This window comes from Patiria miniata, unplaced genomic scaffold (assembly GCF_015706575.1).
Source record: "Patiria miniata isolate m_02_andy unplaced genomic scaffold, ASM1570657v1 HiC_scaffold_24, whole genome shotgun sequence".
NCBI classification, from domain to species: domain Eukaryota; kingdom Metazoa; phylum Echinodermata; class Asteroidea; order Valvatida; family Asterinidae; genus Patiria; species Patiria miniata.
In genome coordinates, this window is record NW_024037063.1 from 7,746,487 (window position 1) to 7,768,883 (window position 22,397).

Below are 22,397 nucleotides of genomic sequence, written 5' to 3' on the forward strand. Positions count from 1 at the left end.
CTTTGTTGGTGACATATGTTGGGACTGGGCTATATACTGATACTTTTGGCAAACTTTGGTACTGCAGAAATCGGTCAAATATGTAGGAGCTAGACCAGTTCCCTAATAAATTCAAATTAATGCACGCATTCGCATCAATGGGCCTGAAGGCAAACAGCGAAAGCGGCCCATTGAAAATGTACAGGGTCCAAACAGTATTGTCATTTTATCCCAATTTGTCCCATTTGTCTTTGGGAAAAGTCCCTGAAATCGTCATAGGGATACCTTCTGGTCTATTTAGTGGGGGGGGGGGGGGGGGGGGGGGGGGGAGGGGTACAAAATAAAATCATTAAAAAATGCTTTCGCCCCGTGCGTACAAGGTCCAAGGCATTCAGCAGGGCTCCTTTCCGCACAAGTGCCAAAAATTAACAGTGTGCTTCGGGGTACCATCCACGTCGGCACACATCATTTCACCCGTACAACGGACGGACACGTTGACCGGAGATTGTGCGTACAAGCCCGGGCCGCCCCGCGCGAAAATCACGCTGGGATATATAGGTCAGTGGCAAAAAGTGCAACATTTTCGTCAAGCACTTCTTTACAGATTAACGAAGGCAATATTTTCAATTCCCGATATTTATTATTTAATAAATACGGAAGCCGGTTCGTGCCAGGTTTTTAAAGCGAAAAAAAAACCCCTAGTTTTGTGAAATAACGCAATAGTTTCAAGTTGGCGAAATAATGCAGTAATTTTGCGAAATAATACAATCATTTTGCGAAATATAGCAATAGTATTGTGAAGTAACGCAAGAGTTTTTTTTTAAATCTCAGATAGCGTATTTAGCAATACTACCGCGAGTTCTTTTGCACCGCTAGCGACGTTGAGGGCGGAAGAGAATATATCAGAAGTTTTATCCGGTTTAGCATGTCCGGACGCGTTTCGATTTTCGCTCCGCGCTTTGTATGCATAGGCCGTGCTGAATCACGGCCCAACCGAGCCGAAGTGCAGTTTCAAGATATTAGATTTTGTGGAGAGGCTCAGCCATGCTGGTGTTACTATCAGTGTGGACACAGAAGTATTTTCAGGTTTTCCCTTTTAGTCGAATGGAAAATACGGTAGGAGAAACCCAGTTTCTTTGGCAGTTGTTGAAAAAAACATCCATGCAGGTCGTTGGTAAATTGAATTAGGTGACGAAGTCACCTGTGAATGAATCGTTCTTTGATACAAATATTCAGCCATAGAGCAAGGAACTTGGATTTAGTTCCTTCAGATATAGTGATATTTTGACAGCGATTCAGTTGAGAAACCTGAATGAAATTGTCCCAGGTATGACAGTTGACAAAATGTAGCAGACATTTATTGCGTTATTTCGCAATACTATTGCGTTATTTCGCAATAGTATTGCGTTATTTCGCAAACCTATTGCGTTATTTCGCAAAACTTTTGAGTTATTTCGCAATAAAAATTTGTTTTCACTTTTAAAATCTGGCACGAACGGGCTTCCGTAGATGATCGACCATTTTATTTTATTTTATGGCTCTGTGATATATGTGTTTCTATCCGCAAATTACGAGAGCACAGTGACACCTGTCACAGTCTGGCAGCTGGTAATTGGTTTTATATCCGTTTTAATTAGTATTCGCTTTTAGTATTTCCACAACAATGTTCAATTCTCCGCTAGCCTTGAACAATCATCACAGCCACCCACAAGGGCGGATCCAGGGGGGAGGGGGCCAAAGGGGGCCATGCCCCCCCCCCCCCCCCCCCCAAAAAAGAAACCAATTTTATTTTTTTTATGTGACATCGCAATAAAGGCAGGCAATGAGTACACCACCATCTTTTCTTCAAAAAAAAACATTGGTTAAAGTGGTCAGAAATTGCCTCAGATCGCACCACAGAGCATCTAGAATCCTTAAAATTTTCGGGGCCCTTAAGCGGGCCCCGAACCCCACGCCGTAATTTTTTTGACCCACTTTTTGGGGGGACCAAATTTTTTTTTTTGCCCCCCCCCCAAAAAAATTGTGTTCTGGATCCGCCCTTGGCCACCCATAGGTAAAGACTATTATGATTCGTAGTCCCCAAAGAGCGAGACGATCATTAAAAATGTAAATAATGAGTGTCATGCTTATATTCAAGATTAATTTGTATACAGTTCTTAGGGGCAATGGGTTTGGTATGCCGGGAATGTTATCGCAACAATAGACGCTAGTAAAGGCAGTTTGTGAGTAAATGAAATTCAGGGTAAAAATACTATGTACTTATACCTAGATAGTCATCATTGATGCAAATCGTCTGTGTTGCATATTCTGTAAATAGAGATCCAACCGATCTCGGCAGCCCCTGGAGTCAATGGGCGGGAGCATTTTCCCTTACAAAGACCCTGGGGTTTGGTATGCGAGAAAAGGGAATTCAGCACCCCACCTGTCCACCTCCGTTTATGGTGGCTAATTAAGTAGGGTGCTCGGCACATCGGGTCATGGGCTTCTCCACACGATACTAGTTCGATCTAAGGACCGGGCGGGTCTCAACAGGTGCAGGAAAGGAAAACCCAATTGATAATTACCTACCTGGGGACGCGGTCCCTTGTTTGCCTGGATGTATCCCACATTGCATGGCCGCTTATTGTTCACTGATTAAACTGACTTTTGCCTGATGAAACCGCCTGTGCATAATTGTGATCAATTAAAGGGAATATACATCATTTGCTTTTGCTGTAATTTTCAGAAATGGATGGAATTGGGGGGTTGGAAATATAAAGCAAATATAGTTACACTGACTTTTTGGAAGTTTTGGGTTCGAAAATGCTATAAAAACCAAGAAAAACGATCATTTTCCTGTAGTCTGGCTCCCTGACTCCATATAAGAAGAAACAGAGCAGTTTACATACATTGGGGAATTGTAAGGTCAGGGAACCAGTCTAGCTGGCTCGTACCCGTTCATAGGTTTGTAATCGATTGCAAACAAGTGCAATGGTCAATTGGGGCCAGTATTTGAAAAAAAGCCAGTTGTTTCCAACGCTGATCGGCCGATCAGCGTTGGAAATTGATACAAAAATACCACTTTTCTTGAAAATGACAGTATACCAGGTGCCATAATTTTACAGGATGCTTTAGACTGTCATTTACCAACATCCTATTAAGGTATTTCGCAAAAACTTGGTAGTTTTATTTTTCGATGTTTGCAAATGTTGTATATTCCCTTTAAGCTGTCAGTTGGGCCTTGTGAATATACAAAATGCAAGTCACACCTATAGGCTTTCATGAAAATATCATGAAAATATACCACCTAGTGATTACTGTACCGTGACATGACAGCTTGGCCGGTTTATATGCGCTAGATCGATTTGCTATACTATAATTACAAATGTACTAGTATTATTTGAGCTCCATGTGCAGTAGAACGGACAGCAAGCGAAAATTCCTATTTTAGCAGGGTTTTGCGCTCACCATTAAGGGCCAATTCAATCAAGAGCCTATCCAACAAGAGCCCATCCGAGTTGGGGCAATAGGCTATTTCAAAAGAAAAGAATGCACACATAAGACTAGTTGTAACTTATAGATTTAGTGCGAGACAAGGGCTGTTAAAATGTTAAACATTTCATCAATAACAAAGCAGCGGTGCAAATAGGTTACTATCGCGTGATATTTTGCAATACTATTGCGTTATTGAGCTATATAACAATACTATTGCGTTATTGAGCTATATCGCGTGTTATTTTGCGCGTTATTTTTAATTTTTCGCAGTATTGCGGAAAAAAAGCAGTACCTATTGATAAAACAATAGTATGATAATATTACACTGTTGCAAAATAACACTATCGCGTTATTTTGCAATACTTTTTAACAAAATGATCTCATTTTTGTCTCAATAAGTGTTGCTTTTCCTGCAATACTGCGAAAAAAGCAATTATTACCGGTTTTGCGAAAAAAATGTGAAGTGCGTTTGTCGTCACCGACCATGAATTAACTCTTCCTCATCTGTCAGCCCCTTAATGCCCGTTATGCTTTTTCCCCCTGAGTTTTGAATTATAATAAAACACAAATTTAATAACAAATCCACCAATATAAATGGCACGATTAATTGATATTAATTATGGCTACTGCCCACGACAGGCCTTTATATAGACGGAAACCAGACGCGCAAGGCCACTCAATGCTTGGATTACAGGTACATAATAATTCAGTGATTTTTAATCATAAATTTGGGCTTCAACTTTGATACATTCATGCATGTCCAACCATCCGAGATTTGAGAATTGACGGAGATTATTTTGGTCGGTGCTGCATGCAGCAGACTGAGGTAAACATGATTTTGTCACTAGATAATTCTGTTATCAATCGAGCAAATCCTAGAACTGAAAGACACATAAAATGGCCTCGTATATATAAATTTTTGTCCGCCCTGCTATTTGACGATACACTGCGGACGCTAATTTTAGGACGGCACAATTGCCGGTGTGGCAGGTAATTCTGTCCCCCCTGGTAAATGTGTCCCCCCGGACAGATCTACCGGGTCGTGACCCGGTAAATCTGTCCGGGGGGACACTTTTACCTAGGTAAACCTGTCCCCCTCTAGGTAAATCTGTCCCCCTGCACGACGTTAAATGTGTCCCCCCTGGTAAATGTGTCCCCGTGCAACGTCACAAGTCTAGCACCCAGACTGTATATTAGTGACGTTATTAACTGTTTTTGCGCGGCGCCTTGCTAAATTCGGGAATGGTGCTTACGTCAAACACAACTCCCGTTTGGATGACGACTTCGGGAGCGAACGATTTGCATGGTGGGCGAGGGCGCAAGTATACCGCACCTACGGGCCGCGCCAGGGCCGCGGCCGGGGACGGGGACAGCAGTGCACCAGCGCACCAGCAGCAGGCCTGCGGCGCGGTGACCCGTGTCGCGTATAATTTTGCCAATTCTCCTCATTGAAGTCACTGATCTCTATATAAAGACTGGATAGCTAATAAAGAGCCGCACAGTGTACGAATTTGACGCCATATTGGTGAGACCGGCTGGTGATCTACAAAGGACAAGTTACCGTATTTATAGACAGCATGATTTCTTTTGTAACGTCGCGGCTCACTTGACTTATATTTTGGCCACCACCACTGACCAACTGACCAAGGTTTACTACAATTTTTCTAACGTCGTGGTTACTTTTATAATGCCGCAAATCACTTTTTCGGCGTTTTTGAAACAATAATCACTACGGAAATGTGTTCCTTTTAGAACATCATAATATGTGTACGTGACCAAAATGCGCGTCAACTGTTGATACAACGCGCGCGTATTTACGCGTAGAACGTTCGTATAATACGCGGCCATCTTCGTGAGACCGGGGGCGAATTGGTCAATATGCAAAGTCTACTGTGTGAATGTTGTATGCATATCCGCTATCCAGTCTTTATATAGAGATCAGTGATTGAAGTCCGCCATGACAGTCACACGCGTATCGGCGGCTGATGATGCGCGTGCGCGCGCTAGCGATAGGTTGAGTATTACTACCACTGATCTCTATAAAAAGGAAATTCTGTCCCCGGACACTTTTACCGGGGGACAGAATTACCGTCCACACCGGAATTCCAAAAAGGGCACTACAGGGCGCCCAGCAGGGCGCCCTCTCCAACAACCACTCTATCAGCTCCAGGCGAGTGGTTGTTGGAGAGGGCGCCCTACTGTACTAGGCCTGTGACAAAAAAAAGTCCAGAATCTGGACTACCACGCACCCGGATCAGCTGTAAATGTCAATTATCATCATAGGCCTAACTCAACTTGTCTCAAGTACGAACAGCGACAAAGCAATTTGTAGAAAAGACAAATGATGAAGGACTAGAATGTTGCATCCTGACGCGGAGCGCCACTTTTCCCATCATTTATCATCTCAACGAAGGTCAGTCATTGTTTTTTTTTAATTGCAGAATTTAATACCCCGCCACTCGGAAATACACCCCTAAAAATGGCTACGCGGTTGGAATCACTGGAACTTGGAAGAGGAACAATTCAAGTCCATTGCCAGCTACGCGGATACTGAGTGAGGGTCCATTATTTGAAAACGAAGCAACACAAAAGGAATGGAAGTTGCTGAAAAAATTCCAAGTCCAAACCAACCACCCTGTTGCCGGCTACGCCATGTACGCGGAGTGGGAGTCCCCTTGAATATGCTTGAGAACAAAGCAACACAAAAGGAATGGGAGTTGCTGAAAAAAATCTAAGTCCAAACTCCAAACCAACTACCCTGTTGGCGGCTACGCGGATACGGAGTGGGAGTGCAGTGGAGCATGACGCATTAGTACAAGTAGCGCTGAGAAGGTTAATTGAGGTCAATCAACCGTGACTCCGTAGCCGGCTACGAGGTGGATAGATTGAGTGGCGGGGTATTCTGCAATTGTGCCCCAATGGAGGGCTAACCCTACCATGCTAACCCTACATTCAGACATTTGTAGCTCTTACAAGAACTACAAATGTAGGCCTACATGTACATGGCAGCTGGTACCGCATTAAATTTTATTTATTAATCATTATTAGTTGATAAATTCTGATAACACATTATTATCTCTACTTACATACCCAACTAGCATGACTAGAAATTTGTCAGTCAACATTTAAAAAAAAAAAATTGGGGGGGGGGGGGATTTTCAAAATCACGCCGAAATACCGTACATTCTTCTTCTAATTTTGTAATGGGTAGAAAAAGGATGAAGGGGATAGTCCGAGTAACTTGGACCCAATTTATCGCCTTTTTAACATTCGGACATGGTCTGGCGATAGTACTAGTAGGGTCCAAGCTAATCCGTATATGCAGAGCAACACAATTTTTTTTTGGGGGGGGGGGGGGGCACATTTTTGTGTGTGTGTACGATCATATGGAGGCGTCTGCATGTACATGTAGTCAAGGGTAAAAGGTAGAAATTGATGGTTTTGGGTGTTACTTTCTCATTTTTTTAATAAAAAAATTAGGGTAGGGGCTGTCAGAATAGGGTAGTTGGGGAAACCGGAAGCAGAACTATTTTTTTTTTGGGGGGGGGGCCTAAATGGCCACATTGGGACGAAAATTAATTCACCAAATGGAAAAATTAGACAGCTGCAATTTTTTTTGAAAACTTGAAAAGCATGTACATGTACAGTTGGGACCAATTTGTTACAAGTACTACATGTAGTTCACTTGAGCCTTAACTCCCTAGGGGGTGTGCAAAATCGTATTAAAATTGAAGGATTCAGGAATGTTGGGGTCAGGGGTTGGGGTTGTCATTTATCACGGTTTTCCTGATCACTCACACAATTTGAACTTGCCATTGCATGCAAAACGGGTGAATTGAAGTTCTCTTTGTCAAAAGTACATTGTTGTAAGGTGTATTCACGGCCTGGGTGGCCTTGCCACGTGTAAACACAACTCACAACAAAAACATGCGAACAATGACTGCTTTAGGCACCGTGATTTTGCCCCGGAGGTTGCTTCTGTAAAGGAAAATATAAGCTTTTGAAAATCAAATACCTGTGAAATGTCCAAGGATTGTCTCCAAAACACCTGTGGCATTGGGCACAAAGTACTGGTACCAATGTATGTGTTTGTCTGTATTGTGACGTTCATTTGGGGACTCGCTAAAAATTGTATTTCCTTTTTGAATTTGTGTGCATTCCACAGAGTCGTCGGATCTAAAGCTGCCTCATGATTTTCATACAGTCTTTCTACGCCTTGTGCGTATTCTGTGGTCTGCTGTACTTGTACACACGCTCTGCAGTACCGTCATCGGATGATGTCATTTTCAAGAAGTTTCAGCACACGTATCTGGTGGTCTACCTCTTGGCCATGGGTAGGTACATGTAGGCTTACCGGTATAGATTGTTACACTTTACAATTTTAACATTTGTTGGTGTGTGCACCGTTATCACACGCAATGATTCGTCTACAGACTACATCTAAAAATGACAATCGTGTGCACCCATTGTTAAGTCAAGATGAGCATAAAAAAAAAATGTATGTTGGCTACTCTGTTGGTCAAAAGGAGTTAATGTAATTGTTTTTCATGCAATTTTTGAAAATGCAACTTTAAAAGGAATATCATTGGCTTTTGCTGTAATTTTCAAAAATGAACTATTATTGAGGGGTTAGTATACAAATAACGAATGTTTGTGAGTGCGATGGTAAGAATAATTTCATGAGGTGACAGATTGAATGTTCTATTCCACGAGGCGAAGCCGAGTGGAATAGAACATTCAATCTGTCACCGAATGAAATTATTCTTTCCATCGCACGAACGTAAAACATTCGTTATTTGTTTTATACAACACCTGAATAAATTCTCGTCATTTGATTGGTAAATTATAAACTACAATTTATTTCGATTTTAAAGATGTTGAACTACCCCTTCACGAAAATGTTTGAACCCAACGCTGTAGCGCTGGCTCTTTGGAACAATACGCGCTACGCTGAACGCACACACCAGCATGCATTTTGCACGCAAATACCGCGTCATGGAACAAGCGCAAAGTGAAACGGTATAACGCATGGGTATAACGCATGGTCGCACCGTGCATTATACCGAATAATAATATGTCACGTGATCTACAATTCACCAATCAGATGACAGGGATTTATTCAGGTGTTGTATAATATAATATATCAAATATTGTTACACTGACATGTTTGAAGTTTTGTGTTCGTAAATGCTGGAAAAACCAAGAAAAACAAAACTGTTCAAGTAGTCTGGTTCCCTGACTCCACTAAATATAAAATGAATCAATTTAGAGATGCCGGAAAATTGTAAGGTAAGGGTACCAGTCTAGCTGGCCTGCACCCGCTCATGAACATGTAACCAATAGCGAACACAATTTTGACTGAATTAATAGTGAATTTGGAGCAGTAGTTGAAAAATAGTTAGGTTTTTCCAACGGTGGTCGGCCGACCACAGCTGGAAATTTTTACAAAAATACCACTTTCTTGAAAATGACTTCACACCAGGTGCCATAAGTTTACAGGATGCTTTAGACTGTTATTTACCAACATCCTAGTAAGGTATTTCATAAAAACTTGGTAGTTTTATTTTTCGATGTTTGCAAATGTTGTATATTCCCTTTAAGTTTGTTTTTGCCATTTTGAAGGGTATTTTGGTTTTATGCTAATTAATGCATTCGTGAGCAAAACTGTGATGTCATTCCGGGCAAAAACCTCAATTTAATGCAGCTTTTCAGCACAAACATTTTGGACATTTTGCTGTCATAAAGTTTCTTTTATTTGGCGATTCGTTGTTGAGTGTACGGTACACGTATACGTACGGCAGTAAGCCAGTGAGAAACCCTTTCTCACCACTGATTACAACATGTTCAACGAGCACATTTTGGGTTAACAATTTGAACAGAAAACCCCCTAAACTGAACAGTGTCTTCCTGAAATGAAATCACAGAAACAGCGCCCTCAGTTGTCCAAAAAAGAATGGAACATTTTATAGGGTTCAAGAAATGCACTTGTCAATAAAATTTACCGAAATGGGATGTCGAATACATGTAGTTTTGATACGTTTAAGAGGAGAAAAAAATGTGTTCCTTAGAAATATTCATCGCACGGACCCTTTAAGTGCGTGCATAAGACACTGATGAAAGTGTGGTGCCACGTCAGGAATGGCTTCTTGTTGAGTGCCAAATAGTGTTGTGCAAACCCTACCCGAAACCGACTTTGGGTTGGGTCGGTTTGTCCATCATATCAGTCGTGTCGGTTTTGGTTTTGCGTTTGCGATTTTCGCAACAGTTTTTTTTCTTCAGTTTTTCAGAAATTGACACGGGTGCAATATTTATTGCCGAGTTAGTGTGCCCGATATGACCAAATGTGGTTTGCAGTCTATCACGTATGGTCTATAACCATGATAACATGTGGGCCCACCAGTCGGTCACGTTGTGAGTGCCGCATGGTATAATGATTCATTTAGAGAGACAACGATTTTCATGTGACAAGGTTCAGTTACCGGTAAGTGCCGAATTGGAAAGTAAATACCACTTTTTTTGGTAACACCAAGTGTTTTTTCCTGTGATTACAGCTGCTGATTGGTTACAGGGTCCCTACGTTTATGCCTTGTACGAGCATTATGGGATGACACCACACCAGATAGAGCAACTCTTCGTAGCTGGCTTCGGATCCAGTATGATTTTCGGCACGGTGGTGGGCTCATTTGCTGATAAATAGTAAGTAAACTGTCAATTTTTTGAGAATACATGTATGAAAGACCTGTAGATCTGGCTGCTGGATACTGTAGGATTAAGCTGTTTTCTGTCATGGTTTCTGATAATAAAATTGTCGATTTTAACCGGCAACTATTGGGATTTTCTTATCCACTTTGAAATAATACCAATATTTGAAGTTTGAATGCATCATGATGACGTCTGGAGTGCATTTAGTGCAAATTTCTTTTGTGGTTGAATATGGTTCTGAAAAAATAAAATAATAAATGTCCAAATAATAAGCTCTGCCTGTAATTTAAAGGGAATGTACAACATTTGCTTTTGCTTCAATTTTCAGAAACAAATGGATTTGGAGGATTAGTATGTTACAGCAAATATTGTTAAAATGACTTGTTTCACGTTTTGGGCTTGTAGATGCTGGAAAAACCAAGAAAATCATTCATTTTCTTGTTCTCCGTTACATCTTAAGTGGGGTCAGGGAACTGAAATTCAGTTCCCTGACCCCACTTAAGATGAAACGGAGAATTTATAGACTTTGGGGGAATTGTAAGTTCAGAGAATCAGTCTAGCAGGCTTGTACCCCTTCACAGGTGTGTAATCAATTGCAAATAGTTTTTGCAGTTTTTGCAGCAAAGAGTTTGCAAGCAGTTTTTGAAAAAAGCCAGTTTTCTCCAACGCTGGTCGGCCGACCAGCGTTGGAAAAATACAATTTTTCTTGAAAATGTTGGCACACCAGGAGCCACGATTTCACAGGATGCTTTTAGACTGTCAGTCCCTAACAATCCAGTAAGGTATTTGGTGATAATTTGATCATTTCGTTTTGAGATGTTTGCAAATGTTGTATCTTCCCTTTAAAGGAGACATTAAACTTGTATGTACCGGTATGCATGCAGAAATTTGGTTAAATGCTACTCGGTACATACAGTCGAGTCTCGTTAATACAAAGTCGTTCTGACCTTGCCAGATTGTTTGTTATATCAGAATTTTGTATTAAGAGGAACATCAGTCCCATTCATTGTGCACATAAATGCACAGCCAGGACCAAGGCGTTATGTTTGTTATAACCAGGATTTTGTATTAACAGAGTTTGTACTAGTGAAAGTCGACTGTATACATACACTTGTGCAGTTTCGATTCATCAGTCAACAGATGCGTCAGCTGTTCTGTTTTCTGTATTGCCCGATTCGCTGTTTAATTGATTATTTTTTGTCTGAACGGGGGGTTTTGCTGTCTGTAGGCACTGCAGCTGCTTGCATTGCAAATTGAGCTAAATTAAGGTGGTGATGTACAAATGAATCTTGGAAATTGAAAGCTGAGAGTGCATCCAATCAATGGATAAATTATGTATAACTGTCATTGCAGAATCATTCATTATAATAACAAAAATATGTATGTGTGTGTGTTGTTTAGTGATGGGAATAAAATCAAGGTTTTTTATTTTAGATTCAGTTTGTATTCTATATTCGGAACCAGACTTACAAAAAACTAGGCACTATGAATGTTAAGAAAACAACTGAAACGTCCCGCATTTAGCCTGCCCATTCGACTGATCAGAGACTTCCCACCTATTTTTTGTTTTCAACATTACATTTCTGGAGTGTTTTTGTGAAGGCCCAGTGGAATCCTGCAAAATATACGTACGGTACATGTGTTATCATCACAGATGCTATTGCATGCTGCAACTCACTCCTCACGTTTTGTTGGCATTGCATGATTGTCAACTACATGTTAATTTGTGTGCAAATAGGAGCTTTCTGTGAAATAGGATAACTGTTATTTGGTTTGAAAACAATTGGATAACTGTATTTTGAAATATCCGGTTTCTCCCACCACTAGTGTTGTAGCCCCAAGTAAACAAACACATGACTCTACAAAGCAAGAAATTAATAACAATTTCAAACTCATAAGAGAAATATGGTATAGCTGCTCTAGAACAAAACATGATAGAAGAAAATATAGGCCAAAAACATGCACAGAACAATTATCTAATGAAAACCTGTGTTAGAAAACATGCACAGAACAATTATCCAATGAAAACTTGTGTTAGAAAACATGCACAGAACAATTATCCAATGAAAACTTGTGTTAGAAAACATGCACAGAACAATTATCTAATGAAAACTTGTGTTAGAAAACATGCACAGAACAATTATCCAATGAAAACTTGTGGTAGAAAACATGCACAGAACAATTATCCAATGAAAACGTGTGTTAGAAAACATGCACAGAACAATTATCTAATGAAAATGTGTGTTAGAAATCAGATTAATACATGAAAATAAAAGGAATGAATCAGAGAAATAATGTTCAAAGCCAAAAATTGATTATTTTTTAAGCAAGCTTCATATATTTTATAACAAAAAGTACCTAACTGTTACTTTGAAACCCACCAAAATCTGACACCGGGACTAAATAGATCTTAACGAATCGATCCTAATTTTCCTAAATTGATGTGAACGAATTGTGTCCAAATCTTCACTAAGACACTACATTTCTCTGCGTGTCTTTTCAGTGGTCGCAGGGCAAACTGCATCCTCTATGGCATCCTGTATGCCTTGGCTTGCGTCACCAAACACTTCAACAATTTCTACATCCTTATGATTGGTCGATTGCTGGGAGGGACGGCCACATCCATTCTGTACAGCGCTTTTGAATCCTGGCTAGTCTATGAGCACCATGCGGTAAGTCAGACAGCAGCTGCTAAACGTTTGAGGTACACATTCATCTCAAGGGCGTAAAAACTGAGTGTTTATGATTGTTTACTAATATTGAACATTAACGGTCACAGAAAAGTGAAATTTCATCAAGCTCTAATGCCTTTTCATAAATCTTGAGTTTTTATACTCGTAATAAAGTTAACATAAATTTTATTTTGGCATGATATTCTGATTTTTCAAAACCAAATTTGAAGTGCACAATGAACTCTTTCCAAATATGCCCTAAAATAAGAAAATAATTTTGCTGACAAAATAAAACTTGTAGGTGTGTGCTGATGATTTAACATAATTTGTCAAAACGCCTTTTAAATGATACAGATTTTCCGAGAAGTGTTCAAGTGCAGCATGGTGGGGAACACTCAGCCGATTTTGTGCCCAATTTCCGTACACCAGAGTTTTTTAACTTCGACATTTGCCGCTTGCACGGTCACACGCCCAGCTTTTGTGTGCTCTTGGTATCTCTGCATGTACATCCACAAATTGCATGGCTCTCCAAATGAAATTATCAATTGTGCAAATTTGGTACTTAACCCTATTCCGTGGCATGATACGCCCATGTCCTAACCAGCTAACCCAAGATTGCGGCTTTGCACAAATACTTAATATCACTTCTGTGATTTTTTTTTTTGCTCATCTGCAGAGAACATTTGACAAGGATCTGTTAGGCACCATATTCTCCCATGCCACCCTCGGTAACTCCATCGTTGCTATAACAGCGGGCGTTGCGTCCCAGTTTTTCGTTGATCATTACGGCTTTGTGTAAGTGCCAAGTTTTCGTGACACTTTTGTGAGACAACAAAAACGCTGAGTTCAAGTTTGATCCCTCTGGCTTATGCCAAGAAAGGGGGGCTGCGACAGTGTACTGTCCGTGTGTACTTGTTCATCTTTTCAAACCATGGACGAAAAATACCAAAAGAGCAAAAGAGAACAATATCGTCCACAATTCCCAGCATACGTCCGCGATTGGGGTCGTGTACTTAACCTACAGGAATCTTCCTCAAAAGTTGAGTACAAACAAAAGAGGGACAATAGGACGTCCACGATCGACGGTGAACACACGTTTGTCTGTGAGCGTGTGTGTGTGTGTTCCATTTTGGTAAAGGGTTACTGATAGCTGTCATATAAAAACTCAGACTTCACTCTCGGCCAAACTTGGTGACAATAATCTTTTGGTTGGGGGACGTTGGCTGACTTGAGATATTTTAAGGCAAAGGTCATCTAGGGGTCACATCAGGTCAAAGTTGATTTTGGTTAGGTCAGCTGAAAAGTGCATGTGCTTCCTAACTGAGTGTTTAAATACTGCCAGCATGCCAGGGGGATTGCGCAAGTTAATTTCTTGCAGTATTTTTATATGAAAAAGTTTTATTATGCTTCGGCATATACATGTACATGTAGAGACACTGAACTCAAGTTTGTTGTTACACGTAGATATGTACAACATGTATTTAATTAACCTGTGGAATTGTAGAGATATTACAGTTGCTCAAGAATAACACTGCTAGAGGTATCCGCTCCGTTCACAAGTACCCCCTCACCGGCAAAGAGAGTACAGTTGGGGGTGACCGAACGACGCCATCTTGCCTTTGCTGCGAAGCACGGCCACTGCTTGTACATAGTACAAATTCCCTGGTGTACGTGCGTCACACACACAGAACGGTGCGCGTCAACCAGCGAAATGTCCCGCCCATGGGATGTCGTAATGCTAGGTAAAAGGGCGCCCTCTATCTCGGCGCACGGAGCCCATAATCAGGGCTATTTGGTTTCTGAATCTGCCATGTTTTGTATTGCATTTATTGCGTTGCAATGCATTTGTGTTTATTTCTTATGTCAGTTCCCCCTTCGATGCTTCTATGGTCGTTCTCATCATAATGGTCATTCTGATCACGACGGTGTGGTCCGAGAACTACGGCGACGCTAAAGCCAGTCTAGGAACCGCCTTCAAGACAGCGCTCTCACACATAAAGACAGGTTAGGAACCAGACTGTTAACTTGCAACCTGGTTTCCCCCCATGTTATACCATTTCATACTGGCATTCTAGATGTCCTGAAAAGACTTCAACTTAGAGATAAATGTATAGATCATTTGCAAAGTCTCAAACATGTCAAAATTGAAACTGTCATAAAATTATGAAGTAGCCCACTTGATTGTAAATGTTACTGTGAAACATTAAGCAGAATTTTCAATAATCGAGTATTGAGAATATTCGACTAGGGTGGGAACAGCTTAACTAGGTTTTTCGTTTTCTTGTTTATTTTTCCCCTTCTCAATTAAACCAACCAATTACCATTACTGAACAACATTTTGTGACCTTGAAAACCTTCTAATGGTTTGCCTCCTCAGATCGTAAAGTCTTATGTCTCGGCCTGATCCAGTCACTATTCGAGGGAGCCATGTATACATTTGTCCTGGAGTGGACGCCAGCGTTGGGTCAGTCTCAGGTCCAAACTGACCCCAATAAGCCCAAAGAGGTCATCCCACATGGCTTCATATTTGCCGGATTTATGGTGAGTTACAATTATCCAATTTCAACACCGTACCAATTTGTTTGTGCTGGGCCTTTATGAGCTTGTAGAGTGATTGTTTGCACACTGTACGCACTTGTCCAATCAGGTGTTGGTTGTAGGGTTTGTGTAAACTGTCATATAATTATAATAATAATATTGTGGTGCTTATATAGCGTTTATACCAAAGGTCTCAAACATGTTAAAGCTAGCGCTTCACAATTATTATCCCTGTTCATCAGGCCATGAGACCAGTTTTTGAAGCAGCTTCAGATCAATGCATTCCGGTCTCTACCTTCACAGGTACCCATTTATACTCCTGGGTAGAGAGAGGCAATTGTAGTAAAGTGTCTTGCCCAAGAACAACAAGCATGTTCCCCGTCAGGGTTCGAATCCACGTACATGTACCACGGCACGTGAGTCGAGCACCAAAACCATTGGACCACAACGTTCCACTAATGTTTTACAAACTATCAAATGCTAACATTATCAGATTCTGAACTGTTTCCTAAGGGACCCCCCCCCCCACCCCAAACTACACTTGATGATTTTTGGCAGATGATTGATGATTTTTATCACTTTGGTTGTGTCGTACCCAGTGTACTGTACCCATTTTGTTTTAAATAAAAAAATAAAAAAATGAAAATTTAAACTTCAACCTACAATGTATAATATTTACACGTATGAAACACAAATGTACTTCCTGAAAAAATCACATTTTCATCATGTTTATGCTGAGAAAAATTGGTTGTTTTTTTGTTTTTTTTGTTTTTTTTACAAAATTGAGTATTCTGTATATTCCTATATGTTCATGTAACATTGGTGAAAAACATGCAAATTACATGTAAAAAAATTGATACCGGTATATATGCATTGCATGTTTCCAAAGTTACACTTCTTCTTTTTCTATTGCAACAAACGCAAAAGAAAATGTTGATTTTCTAAACAAGAACGATTATCCCTGTTCACATTTGTTTGCTTCAAAAACTGGTGATGATTCTATTCACCCATACATGTATACCAAAACTGGTGTAGGAGTGGTACACATACATGTATTCAACCACAGAGCTTAGAAAGTTCAATTGACCCGTAAAGTAATGTATACTTAACCCAACTTGCAGTCTGGCGACATACATTGATAATGGTACAATGGTGGCACACCTTCCCACAACCAGCCAGTGTGATTATATCCTTTTAAAGGGAATATACATCATTTGCTTTTGCTGTAATTTTCAATTTCAGAAATGGATGGAATTGGGGGGTTGGAAATATATAGCAAATATAGTTACACTGACTTTTTTGAGGTTTTGGGTTCGAAAATGCTATAAAAACCAAGAAAAACAAATCATTTTCCTGTAGTCTGGTTCCCTGACTCCATATAAGAAGAAACAGAGGAGTTTTGTACATACATTGGGGAATTGTAAGGTCAGGGAACCAGTCTAGCTGGCTTGTAGGTGTGTAATCGATTGCAAACAAGTCCGATGGTCAATTGGGGCCAGTATTTGGGGAAAAAAGCCAGTTTTTTCCAACGTTGGTCGGCCGACCAAAATACCACTAAAAATACCACTTTTCTCGAAAATGACAGTATACCAGGTGCCATGATTTCACAGGATGCTTTACACTGTCATTCACTAACAGTCCAGCAAGGTATTTCAATATAATTTGGTAGTTTTATTTTTTGATGTTTGCAAATGTTGTATTTTCCCTTTAATGTTCATTGACCCAAGTCCTTTACATTAGTCATTGCCAGCACACATGATATACCCAGTGTGCATGACAGCTTCCATCATGCATGCAACGATTGCACAATGCCACGCATGCAAAGAGGGTGGAGCCCATTTTGACTTCCATATAACAAAACTTAGGTAACGTGGCATCAGGAAATAACTACCACAGGTGCCTGTTATACATGTTCATGCACAAAATATACATAAAATGTACAAATTAATATAATTGCCTTGGACATGTTGGAACTACATGTACATGTAGAATTGTTTTAAGCAAACATCATTGCTGGAGTTTTCATTAACTCGAACCATCCCCAACCAGACAAACTCCAACACCAGGGTTTGTTGGAATTTGTTAGGATGAGTACTGCACTAATAAACTGACTGTGCTTTACATGGGATTAGGCATACATGTACCACAAACAAACAGAGTCCAACAGTTTATGCGCACAATTTACCATATGGTGTTGGGATTTGCAAGGATGAGAAAGGTTCCTAATAAATCATAGGGGGTAAGGGTTAATATATTACCGGTAGTGGCTTTGTCCACAATTCCACATTGAACTAGTCTGATAACGGCAGCTGTGCATGCAACTTCGCACCAATCAGAAAAATCAATAGAAGAGAAAAATATTTTTAACGACAAGCAAACGAAAACCCGAAAAATAAAAAAAAAAGGCCGCAAAATATGAAAAAAATTATATGCTAGAGGTCACTCTTCCAAACTACATAATTTGAAAAGTTTTCAGTGTGGGCCAAACATAAAAAGGAAGTTAGCATGTCAGCCTATTTGGTCTGTGCTGCGCCCTGCGAAAAAAAAAAATTATTGAAAAGTTTTGTTTGTTTTGTTTGTTTTCAATTTGCAGGTGGCCATCATGATTGGCTCGTCTGTCTTCAAGGTCGCCAGTCGCTACTTGTCGGTGGAATCGTTCATGAGGCCCGTTCTCTTCATTTCAGCATTAGCACTGTGTGCTCCAGTCATCATGCCATCGGTGAGCTAGCTCACAAGTCAATGGATTTTTTTTTATTTTAATGTTAGCTCTATCTCAACTCAAAGTTGGCATATTTGTTGCAAAATGCGATATTCCTATGCAATGTACTAGTTGATTTAAAGCAGGGATTGTTTTTTTGTCCCCGAAATGCATAGGAATGTTACCTTTTGCAACAAGTAGGCCAACTTCGAGATGAGCTAGAAACCAAAAAAAAAATGTTATACCCCCAGTGTTTGGATATTTTGTAGAAAACATGTTGGGGTATAATTTTTATCCAAATTAGTCTAAAGGTCACATGATCCACCACGTCCACAGGGTCAAATTGAAGGTCAAATGGTCATCATACTTCAATTTAATCAGATATGGAAAGTAATGATTATGATTCCTTATGATGTTAACCATTTCAAAGCAACCAAGATCAACAAATGTGGCCCACAGGTGATGGAGATATGGTGCTTTGGGCCAAAATCACCCAAAAAAAATGGCAGGCATGTAGCGCACATACCATTGGTCCGATGGTGCTAATAAAACTTAAGATTTCAGCTTTTTCAGCCAAAATTACCCCGTTATATGAATCAATATGAAGGGGGTGGGGTTTAACCCAGAATTTGACCTTCAATGTTTTTAAATTTCGATTTTTTTTTTCTTTCGAAATTGTGGATGGGGGTCAAGGTAAATAACTGAAAATCGAAATTCACTTTTCGTAGAAAAAGTACAACGGAAATCAGATATGTACAAAATAAATTGTCCATCTGTGGAAGAAATGGGAAGAAAAAACTGACACATATCTCACAAGCCTGCAGAACTCCGTTATTAAAAGGGGTTAGCATTGATAACAACTTTTACCTTTGATGGGAGCTGATATGCTAATCTGTTTGTGTATTTATATATTTTTTGGCAGAGTCAACCTGCAGTCTTTGTAGGTTTTTTGGTGTTTGAGGGTTGCGTAGGAATCTTCTGGCCGTCGTTGGGCACCATGAGGGGGAAGTACGTACCAGAAGAAGGTGAGTCAAAAATGTTCAGTTAACCATCATTCTCAAGAAGGTGGTTTTTTTTGCATGCATGTACATTTTCAGAGAGTATGTTGTGCCAATGTTGGAGGTTTTATTGCCAGATCTTCTGTGATTGGAATGGACTTTGATAGAAAAAAAGACTAGAGATTCAAGTTGGAACATATACATTGTAAGCAGGGTACGACCTTAACTTTTTTGCCGGGCTACTGAAACGGACTCTTAACTAGCCCGCAGGAAAATAGCGTATTTTCAGGCTCAATTCTGCGGCAATTTTGTCAGTGTTTTTGATTAACAGATCTAATAATTTAACCCTTTAAAACAGTTGATAAAATTAGACACAAATTGATGGGGTTTTCTTTCTGAATTATTTCTTCCTGTACGTTCATCTTTGTAGTATCCCAATAATTTTTCACTCGCCAGCCAGGCTAGTTAAGGAATAGTTTGACTAAAGCCAGCCGCTGTTTTGACTAGCATTTGGCTAGCGGGCTACCGCTAATTTCGAACCCTGATAAGTGATCAAGTTTTAAGAATCATTATGTTTTGAGACCATGCCTTATTTTTTTAAGACAAGGGAATTTTTCTTAAGTGCAGTTAAGCAAATTTAGTTTGTAATAAAGTGGAATGTTTGCGTATTTGTTGGCATTGTGCTCAATAAGTGCTGGAAAGAGAAAATAGCTTTGGTTTTGACAGAAACCAAAATAAATGAATATTCAAATTTTTGTTTACTCTTTCACAGCCCGGTCAACCATCATGAATTTCTTTCGGATTCCCTTGAATTTGATTGTCATTTTTATCCTTTTACAGGTAAGTTCCTTGTCACGTTGCGCAATGCACTTTTTTTATTTAAATGTTTGCACTCTAATATCGTATCTTAAAAGGGCATAAAGCTCAAACGATAAAATACCAAACATTTGTATGGGCCATAGTAATTTTGTGCAAACCTGACCCGAAACCGACCTGAATCCGGTACCCGAAACCAACTTTGGGTCAGATCGGGTCAGTTTTTCCATCATTTCAGTCGGGTCGGGTCGGTTTTGGTTTTGCGTTTGCAATTTTCAGTTCAGGTCGGGTAAAGCCATCTTGTGAAAAACCCAAAACAAACTGAGAAAAAAATGAAACAGTTTGGGAATTTTGCGCGGTGCAATATTATTGCAGAGTGACTGTGCCCGTTATTACAACCAACGTTAATCCACCGCGCTGAATGATTGTGCACGTGGTTTATTACGCACAGTCTATAAATGTAGGCCCACCGGTAGGTCATGTTAGAACTATTCACGGGATGTACCGTTCGGGATGACTCTTTACTGAAAGACGACGTTTTAAACCCCCAAAAATCACACGACGCAGGTTTAAGTTCAGGCACAAAAAGCAGACACAGTGTTCTTGAAATATAGGACGATTTGCCCAAGCCAGATATTCAGTTTTTTTTCCCCTGAATGGGGCCGGGCTTCGGATTTGGGGAGTTCAGATCAGATTCAGTTCGGATTTGGTTTATATCTATAACGTTTCAGGTCGGTTTGGCCTGGTCAGCCCGACCTGATTCACAACATTGCGCCACAGTGTCAGAAAATAAGTCTTCAGATTATTGGTCACATTATATGACTCTTCAATTGAGAGATGTCAAACGTTTTCATGTAAGTTATTTGCTTTAAATCTTCCTTTGCTTTAAATCTTCCTAAATTTTGTCATGTTTTATCTTTTGGATTTGCAGAATTTAAATATGATAACTATCTTCAAATTTTGTGTTGCACTGCTTTTACTGGCCTCCGGTGTGCAATGGTGGCTGTATCGGTAAGTTTCCTCACAACCCAATTATTTTACCAGTTTAATCTCTTATTGGTTTTTGCCCTTCATGGATGTATATTCATTTGCATTGTATACCTGGTGTTGTCTGAGGGCTTGAAAAACAATTCACAAGCGTACTCTGGTGGGAGTTGAACCCACGACCTCCTGCTTACTAGTGCAGACGTCTTACCACTGTGCTTTCCCAAGTTGGCTGGACAGTTCAAATCTAATAAAGCATACCACTCTTTGGTATGACATTGAATTTGTTTGTTCACTGGCCGGTTTTAAGCACTTTTCAATGGTGCTTATACAGTAATTCATAGATACTTAAGACAGTTTACCCATTCCTATTGGTCGAAACCGTCCCGGGTATTGATAAGATTTTAAGGTTTGCCTTGTGATGATGGCATCAATAAGGTAAAGATTTACAGCAGCATGTAAATCATTACATGTGACAAATCTCCTGACTGGTCACATGGTGCACGAGTCCCCATATATGACAAGTCTGCTGATGACAAGGAGAGCATGCTGTCCGAAAGTTTTCCCCGGTTCTTTTGAGAACCTCACAAAATATTTGCCACAAGGATACCTGCAGTAAATCTTTATCATATTCTTAGTCCTGGGTGTTTTTTTCCCTTCAATTTTCAGTTTTCAGTTTCTAACAGATCTCTTGGCATTTGGTAATTATTACAAGTTATTTAAGACGGAACTGTTTTATTTTATTTTAGTCTTTCACTTGTCACGCCCATGGCCGATGTCGAGAAAGGAGTATCATCATCCTCGATTCCCTTTAAATCAACGCAGCAACAGTTAGTTGGTAACGGTGGGACTTCTTACGACGACCAATCAGAGGTCATGGATGTCTGAGCTGGTAGATGAGCCTAATGAGTCTGTGCAGGAACTATAGAGGGCGGTATGAAGCCTGAATGCAAAGGCAGGTGGATGGCCCTTACATTTCACTTGTCGGCAATTCACTTACTTACATATGATTAATAGCAGTGTTGCAGTGGAGTGATACTGAAATATAAACTCTTAAATTGAAAATTGAATCCGAGAATCAAGACAAAGTGGTCGAGTATTTCAAAATTTGATTCTGGGTTGAAATCTTTGTAATTGGGCAAAACTGTATGCTGAAAAAGTCAAGGAATTTACAAAAGACTCAGATTCGCAAACCGGTCTGAGTCCTTTTTCAAATTACATATCTTGCATATCTTTGTCAGTTCTATATTGAGGGGTCCATGCGATGATTTGTTCTAAGGAATGCATTTTGCTAACTTTCTACTCTTCCATGTATGCAAACTATTTGACATCCGATTTTTGTTACTTTTATTGGAAAGTGTACTTCTTTAAACAATTAAAATTTGTCATGCTTTTCCGGCCTATGCCAGAGCGGTGTTGCTATAACGTCATTTCAGAAAGACACTTTTCAATTTAGGGGGTTTCTGTTCAAATTCTGAACCCAAATTTTGCTCATTGAAATCATTTGTGAGAAAGGGTTGCTCATTGGCTTACGAC

The 22,397-nt window shown here is 40.0% G+C and overlaps 1 protein-coding gene across 1 annotated transcript; it reads left to right on the forward strand.

The window, feature by feature from the left end:
* Positions 1–5,645: 5,645 nt before the first annotated feature.
* LOC119732536 (molybdate-anion transporter-like) lies at positions 5,646–21,905 on the forward strand. Its single transcript, XM_038206094.1, has 12 exons — positions 5,646–5,866; positions 7,619–7,787; positions 10,005–10,149; positions 12,659–12,827; positions 13,504–13,622; positions 14,695–14,831; positions 15,205–15,368; positions 17,959–18,084; positions 18,986–19,088; positions 19,834–19,901; positions 20,809–20,888; positions 21,611–21,905. The coding sequence occupies exons 2-12, from the start codon at positions 7,643–7,645 to the stop codon at positions 21,747–21,749; spliced, it is 1,395 nt and encodes a 464-aa protein (XP_038062022.1). The 5' UTR covers positions 5,646–5,866; positions 7,619–7,642; the 3' UTR covers positions 21,750–21,905.
* Positions 21,906–22,397: the final 492 nt, after the last annotated feature.